Source organism: Antedon mediterranea, chromosome 7 (assembly GCF_964355755.1).
Source record: "Antedon mediterranea chromosome 7, ecAntMedi1.1, whole genome shotgun sequence".
NCBI lineage: Eukaryota > Metazoa > Echinodermata > Crinoidea > Comatulida > Antedonidae > Antedon > Antedon mediterranea.
Genome location: NC_092676.1, coordinates 4,052,000 through 4,060,519, shown reverse-complemented (window position 1 = coordinate 4,060,519; position 8,520 = coordinate 4,052,000). Strand labels below are relative to the sequence as shown.

Below are 8,520 nucleotides of genomic sequence, written 5' to 3'. Positions count from 1 at the left end.
TAAGCAATACACTTACAGTGTTTCCAATGCTGTCAAACCAGCAAATGCATTGGCTTGCAATGTACTTATTTGGTTATCGTACAAAGACCTTAAAAGTAAAAAGAATGCACAGTATAAGTAAATCACAATATCCAAGCTGTTTTTAAATTATTTTAGTTTTTCTGTCACCTCAAATGTTGAAATGTCTACATTCCTGTAGGCTACATTATACAGTAGTTATATTGCATGTACTATATTGTATGTACTTTAGTGATGTCAAAATATACTATGTTAAAATAAAAATGTGGTAAATTTATTTTGATAACTTATTTTATTAAAACAAAATTTCTACACCAATTTCAAATTGTTCGTTAGCAACCATATAATAAATGTATTATCTATATGTAATACAGATTTAGTTTCAATTGTTAGATCTTACCAAAATAAATAGTTCAATCATGGTGGATACATTTAAAAAATGTTTATTTTAAAATTCTTTTTACTGTAAATAGTCATAATGTATAGCATATTAGTCCAATATTACAATTGATCCTACAATGCATTCACTGTATTGCATAAACATTTTAATGTCAAAATATAAAATATATATTTATATTTTGAAACATTTTTTCTCATAAGACAAAATTAATACATAAACAAATTTTAATTATTTAGTAACATTTGTTATGATGATATATATAAATATAATTATATTTATATTGTGATATTTACAATAAAAATTGATTTTGAATTATTATATATAAAAAAAATAAAGTTCATTACATGGTGGATGAACAAAAAACTTGATTTTTAAAGTTATTTTTATAAGATCACAAATTGTGAAATCAATATAATATTAAACCATTATCATTGTTTAACCAACATGTACTTAATTTGGTTATAGGTCAAATCCCAAAGAATGCACAGTGTAAGTAAATCACAATATCCAAGCTGTTTTTAAATTATTTTAGTTTTTCTGTCACCTCAAATGTTGAAATTTCTACATTTCCTGTACATTATACAGTAGTTATACTGCATGTACTCTATTGTATGTACTTTAGTGATGTCACAATATACTATGTTAAAATAAAAAATGTTATTTTTAGTCTACTATCACATTCTTACGTAAAATGTCGTATACGGAAAATGACCAGATTACTGATGAGCCCGTAAACTGATTGAAACGACCTAAATATACTGTAGACCGCCACAAGACCAGTAGTTCCACATTAACAAAATCCACCCACTCCCCATCTGTTCAATATTATCATGATTCTGCTGTATAAATAGCATGGACCTATATTATCAAAGAAATATAAATTGTTTATTTTGCTCACAGTATGACATAAACTTAGTTCTACTTACAATCTTGTTATTGGATCATATACATTGTAGTCAACAAGTTCTGTATGTATATTTGCATTCCATTGAGTACATCTAGTGTTATTATAACAACTTGCTAAGTAACACGTCTGGACATTACAGGTGCAATATGTTGGGCATCTGACTACAATGATTTTGTTAAAAAAAAACACAAGCAGTAAATAATACAATTCAGTAATTCATGTAAAACAACAGCATTACCAAGTACTTTATTTCTATCTTACATAGTAGAACACTACGATAATGATGAATACTGGTGGCAGTGGTGGCGCCAGCGGGGGGGCTACGGGGGCTCTAACCCCCTCGTCGGGAGCCTAGCCCCCCCCCGTCGGGGAACACGGGTACTTTTTGTCGGGGAATATAATATACAGTAAAAAACGTTCGCGTTCACTTCATATAGCTTCAGCGCCTAGAAAACCACGACGTTCCATTGACCGTGAGAGTACGTCAGAGGGCTATTATGCACTTTTATGCATTCATTTATTGCCAGCGATCTAACTTACTACTAAACATTAGCTAGGTACGCACTTGTCTGGCGGTATCCCTCAGTACGAATCGTTCAACGTTGGGTCGAGACGCGTGATATCAAGTTCCATCCAGGGACCAAAATGTGTAATGTAGTTATTTTCTAGGCGAAGTTTACCGACGGTTACCGAAGGGAACACGGGTACTTTTTGTCGGGGAATATAATATACAGTAAAAAGCGTTCGCGTTCACTTCGTAGCTAGCTTCAGCGCCTAGAAAACCGCGACGTTTCATTGACCGTGAGAGCACGTCAGAGTGATATTATGCACTTTATATGCATTCATTATTGCCAGCGATCTAACTTACTACTAAACAATAGCTAGGTTCGCACTTGTCTGGCGGTATCCCTTTGTACGAATCGTTCAACGTTGGGTCGAGACGCGTGATATCATGTTCCATCCAGGGACCAAAATGTGTACTGTAGTTATTTTCCAGGCGAAGTTTACTGACGGTTACATCGTGTACTGCGTCGACGTACGCTACACTACAGCAAAAACGAATTATGTTAATTGTTCGTATGTTCACCAATTTTTTACAAGTAACCTTCTGTACCGTGGGGCACCTAAAAAACATTTTTCATCCATTACTAAACAAAAAAACATGCCATTTTCGCTTAGCCAACATCTTATTATAGCTAAGTTATTACATTTTCAATGTCCTGTATGTCATGAATTTCTCACCACTCGGGAGTCCAGATGGTACGCACGCATACACTTGGGAGGAATAAACTTATTTCCCCGACTGAAAAAGGTCTACGCTTGCTTTTTTTAAGCCTCTAGGCCTGATTTTTCCGAAGTATAAAATGCAATTTTTTGAAGACCTGCAGCTCTAGTTTTAAACAGTTTCTTAGCTCAGCCCCAACAATAAAGCTGGTCATATTTCGAAGTACAAGGAAGTGCATTTTCCGGGACCTAACATCTCTATTTTTCAACATTTCTTAGCTCAGTCACAACCTTTATAGGGACTTATATATTTTGTTTCATGTTTTGAAGTATAATAAGTTCAATTTCCGGGACCTCCAAAACTCTATTTTTCTAAATTTTCTTTGAACTTTTATTTTTTAAATTGAAAAATATAGATTGAAACAGTCATCGCGCATCGTTTTTTTGCACGCAGTATTTTAGTATTTTATTTATGCATTATAAAAAATGGAAAAAAATGGCTACCCTAAATCTGATTAAAATGACCTCAAATGACGCTAGAACGCGTTGCTTCCGGAGGCTTCGCCCCCTGGACCCCCACCGGGGGCCCTTGGCGGCCCCCTGTCCCCCAGCCTAGTGATGCTCGCTTCGCTCGCATAGCCCCCTCGTCGGGGAATGTAGCCCCCGCGTCGGGAAGATCCTGGCGCCACCCCTGACTGGTGGTGTGATAACAATGAGTAATTTAAACATGAACATAAATTCTTATAATTCGATACAGGTGAAATAAAAACATATTATATTTAAGCTTCATTATTACACTGTTTAATTTAATGGTATTGTTCATTTCGTCGTGTTAAACAATGGAATATTATATAAGGAGAATAAACGACGCCAAATGTAGCTTTAATCTCTTTTTTCTCTAAATGGGTAAAACTATTGAAAATAGAACTTATTTTTATATAATTTATAAAACAAAACACTCCCTCTTAGTCAATAGTGTATTGTAATACCGTCTGTTAGTACTGAAGTTTGTATTTAGTGTCAAATTTTCCTACCTTGACAAATAACACTGGCATCCTCATAATGTCCACAATCGTGTACCCTCATTCCTCTATTAGGACAGTCTGTGATGGATGTCTCAGTTCCTGAACACTGAACATCATCAAGCATAATCGGACCAGTCCCTTGACCAAAATAAGCTTGTCTTGGAGCTTGGATAGCTGGTCCTAGTCTTAATTGTCGACATACAACTTGAGCGTCGTTGATGTCCCAGCCATTATCACATATTGTACCCCATTCTGTGCCATCGTAAACTTCAACTCGTCCCTCAAAGATATTGCTGCCATCCACAAGTCTAATGTTTACTAAATGAAACAAATGTACAAGTTAAAATCAGTTCTTTATATTGATATATCTCTCACTGTGAAGCTATACTCTCGTTAAGTCTATTTGAATAGCTAATGTAAATCTGACACAAGTATCTCAGGACATTACATTATATTACTGTAATATCTTTTTGATTCCCGAACCTTAAAATAATCATAAGATGGCGCCCGTCCATTGTAAGGGTACCTAATATAGTATTATTAATTACTGCTATTAAACAGTTTAAAACTAAATTTAAAACCTGTTCAATAGAGGATGATTAAACGATGAGGTATATCTTAATATGAGATAATATCTGCCCATAGAAAAATACTATTTTTTGTATTTTAAGCTTTCATCTCTAAATAATGCCATCTTCATTATTAGTTTATTTATTATTTTCTGGTACCTTTTTACATTTATGTCTACTGTTTTGTAAAAATTGAATGAACTGAAATAAACAGATATAAAATGAAATGATGAATGAAAATGTGTAAATGGATAATAAATTTCTTAACCAAATTATGATTTTGAGATTGCAACTAAATAAAAAATTAACTGGTTCTGTTTTCCAACTGTGACAAACTGCCTAGTATTTTATAAGATGAGAAGCAACTTGAAATTGCTTAACGTTTTTATTTTAACATTTAATGAGTAATATAATTGGGACATGGATACAAAGTGTGAATGGTGGCAATGAACAAAAATATGAAAAAAAAAGACATTTTCCTTTTAAACTGAGATAAACATATTAACATTTCCTAGTTTAAAAAGTGTGTTGGCCTTACAGTATTGTTGTTGTCTGCATTTATTAATCCTTTTTCTACAGTTACTATTTTACTTACCACAAACAACACTAGCATCCTCAGAATGTCCACAATAGTGTACCCTCATTCCTCTTTTAGGACAGTCTGTGATAGATGTCTCATTTCCTGAACACTGAACATTATCAAACATAATCGGACCAATCCCTTGACCAAAATAAGCTTGTCTTGGAGCTTGGATAGCTGGTCCTAGTCTTAATTGTCGACATACAACTTGAGCGTCGTTGATGTCCCAGCTATTATCACATATTGTACCCCATTCTGTGCCATCGTAAACTTCAACTCGTCCCTCATAAATATTGCTGCCATTCACAAGTCTAATGTTTACTAAATGAAACAAATGTACAAGTTAAAATCATTTCTTTATATTGATATATCTCTCACTGTGAAGCTATACTCTCGTTAAGTCTATTTGAACAGCTGACGTAAATCTGACACACTAGTAACTCAGGACATTACATTATATTACTGTACTATGTTTTTGATTCCCGAACCTTAAAATAATCATAAGATGGCGCCCGTCCATTGTAAGGGTACCTAATATAGTATTATTAATTACTGCTATTAAACAGTTTATTCCTAAATTTAAAACCTGTTCAATAAAAAGGATATTTAAATGATGAGGTATATCTTAATATGAGATAATATCTGCCCTTAGAAATATTTTTAACATTTTAAGCTTTCATCACTAAAATAACATTATCTTCATTATTAGTTTATTATTTTCTGTTACCTTTTTACATTTATGTCTACTGTTTTGTAAAAATTGAATGAACTGAAATAAACAGATATAAAATTAAATGATGAATGAATATGTTTAAATGGATAATACATTTCTTAAACAAATTATGATTTTGAGATTGCAACTAAATAAAAAATAAATTGGTTCTGTTTTCCAACTCTGACAAACTGCCCATTATTTTATAAGATGAGTAGCAACTTGAAATTGCTTAACGTTTTTATTTTAACATTTAATGAGTAATATAACTGAGACGTGGATTGATTGATTGATTGATTGAAATATATATTTATACTGGGTAACCTCTTCAGTCAAAGACTGGTCTCCCAGAGGGCCCAGTTGGTGATCAGTGGCTGTGATGTACTAATACACCGGGGTAACCCCCTACTCGTCTCGAAAGATGTACTAGGTTATTTAAAGTGCACACGAGCTAGATGTGTACACTGGACCTACGGTTTATAGACCTTATCCGAGAAGACTCGTTCTACCACCACAACCATGGAGTGAGTGTGCCTCGAACCCCTGCCGATGTTATGGCTACGTAATTACGGTTCCAATGTCTTAACCGCTCGGCCACTCACAAAGTAATGATACAAAGGACACAAAGTCTGAATGGTGGCAATGAACAAAAATATGAAAAAAACACATTTTCCTTTTAAACTGAGATAAACATATTGACATTTCCTAGTTAAAAAAGTGTCTTGGCCTTAGAGTATTGTTGTTTTCTGTGTTAATCCTTTTTACCTCCACAAATAACACTAGCATCCTCAGAATGTCCACAATCGTGTACCCTCATTCCTCTATTAAGACAGCCTGTGATAAATGTCTCACTTCCTGAACACCGAACATTATCAAGCATAATCGGACCAGTCCCTTGGCCAAAATGAGCTCGCATTGGAGCTTGGATAGCTGGTCCTAGTCTTAATTGTCGACATACAACCTGAGCGTCGTTGATGTCCCAGTCATCATCACATATTGTACCCCATTCTGTGCCATCGTAAACTTCAACTCGTCCCTCATAAATATTGCTGCCATCCACAAGTCTAATGTCTGCATAACAACAATTACAATATAGTTTAAAACATTTCTTTATTTAAATGTATACTGCTATTAATCCTACTGAATGTTAGTAGTAGTGGTGGTGGGGGTGGTAGTGGTGCAGTAGTAGTAGTACTTTTTCACGGTATTCTTAAAGTGAGGGGTAATAATATTCTGCCCTACAAATAAGTAAATATATAGTTTGCGGAAAATGTTTACTGAAGCCTAAAATTAAATTATTATTACTTAATTATAGTAATTACTGCTTATCATCTATAAATTATCAAATGCGACAATTAGATAAAACAGTAATCGTATGTGATACTATGCAACGAAAATGAAAGTGATGTGCAGAGATCAAAACCTGCCGAATCTTAGTGTTACGTAACAATCGTATGTGATCATATGCATACAGAATGTAAGGGATGTCCGGCGATCAAAGCCAGTAAAATCTTATAAAGTGTGACGTAACAATCGTATGTGATCATATGAATACAGAATGTAAGGGATGTCCGGCGATCAAAGCCAGTAAAATCTTATAAAGTGTGACGTAACAATCGTATGTAATATATGTATGTATAATACACAAAGAGATATTCTACTTGTAAGCGCTAACTCAATTATTGAGGATATCTTAGCCAAGGATTTTTCTTTAACATTTAATTTTACATTTTTAAGTGAAATTTTTATTTTTGGTTCCGATCTTCTTTCGAATTGTGAAAATGCTTTATTATTTTATTATGTACAACAATTTCTTGTTAATTCTGGAAGATTTAATTAATGTTTCTGTTAGTTGTTTTAAAATGTTGTATTTGTTAATCTGAGGCGCCTTGAAGCTAAGATGGTTCCATCTTGTAAGGCGCCTCTGTGTAATATACTGAATAAAAAAAAAAAAAAAAAAAACAATCGTATGTGATCATATGAATACAGAATGGAAGCGATGTCCGGCGATCAAAACCAGTCAAATCTTATAAAGTGTGACCTAACAATCGTATGTGATAATACGCATACAAAATGGAAGCGATGTCCGACGATCAAAACCAGCCAAATCTTATAAAGTGTGACGTAACAATCGTATGTGATACTATGCAACGAAAATGGAAGTGATGTTCGCCGATTAAAACCTACCGAATCTTATAAAATGTGACGTAACAATCGTATGTGATAATACGCATACAAAATGGAAGTGATGTCCGGCGATTAAAACCAGTCAGATCTTATAAAGTGCGACATAACAATCGTATGTGATAATACGCATACAAAATGGAAGTGATGTCCGGCGATTAAAACCAGTCAAATCTTATAAAGTGCTACGTAACAATCGTATGTGATAATACGCATACAAAATGGAAGTGATGTCCGGCGATTAAAACCAGTCAAATCTTATAAAGTGCTACGTAACAATCGTATGTGATACTATGCAACGGAAATGGAAGCGATGACTGGCGATCAAAACCTACCTAATCTTATAAAGTGCTATACGTAACAATCGTATGTGATACTATGTAACGAAAATGGAGGCGATGTCCGCCTATCAAAACCTGCCAAATCTTATAAAGTGTGACGTAACAATCGTATGTATACTATGCAACGAAAATGGAAGCGATGTCCGGCGATTAAAACCTACCTAATCTTATAAAGTGCTACGTAACAATCGTATGTGATACTATGCAACGGAAATGGAAGTGATGTCCGGCGATCAGAACCAGCCAAATCTTATAAAGACAATCGTATGTGATAATACGCATACAAAATGGAAGCGATGTCCGGCGATCAAAACCAGCCTAACATTACAAAGTGTGACGTATCAAGGGTTAGTAATAATAAGCAACGAAAATGTAAGCGATGTCCGGCGATTAAAACCAGTCAAATCTTATAAAGTGCGACGTAACAATCGTATGTGATAATACGCATACAAAATGGAAGCGATGTCCGGCGATTAAAACCAGTCAAATCTTATAAAGTGTGACGTAACAATCGTATGTGATAATACGCATACAAAATGGAAGTGATGTCCGGCGATCAA

General features: G+C 34.3%; 1 protein-coding gene and 1 long non-coding RNA gene across 2 annotated transcripts; both read right to left on the bottom strand.

The window, feature by feature from the left end:
• Positions 1 to 15: 15 nt before the first annotated feature.
• Positions 16 to 3,637, bottom strand: LOC140054108 (uncharacterized). The gene is made up of 3 exons (XR_011846484.1): positions 3,584 to 3,637; positions 1,345 to 1,486; positions 16 to 88 (listed from the first exon to the last, which is right to left on the bottom strand). It is a non-coding gene; the product is annotated as an uncharacterized lncRNA (long non-coding RNA).
• Positions 3,638 to 4,730: 1,093 nt separating this feature from the next.
• Positions 4,731 to 6,767, bottom strand: LOC140054945 (scavenger receptor cysteine-rich domain-containing group B protein-like). The gene is made up of 3 exons (XM_072100087.1): positions 6,758 to 6,767; positions 6,201 to 6,506; positions 4,731 to 5,044 (listed from the first exon to the last, which is right to left on the bottom strand). The coding sequence occupies exons 1-3, from the start codon at positions 6,765 to 6,767 to the stop codon at positions 4,731 to 4,733; spliced, it is 630 nt and encodes a 209-aa protein (XP_071956188.1).
• Positions 6,768 to 8,520: the final 1,753 nt, after the last annotated feature.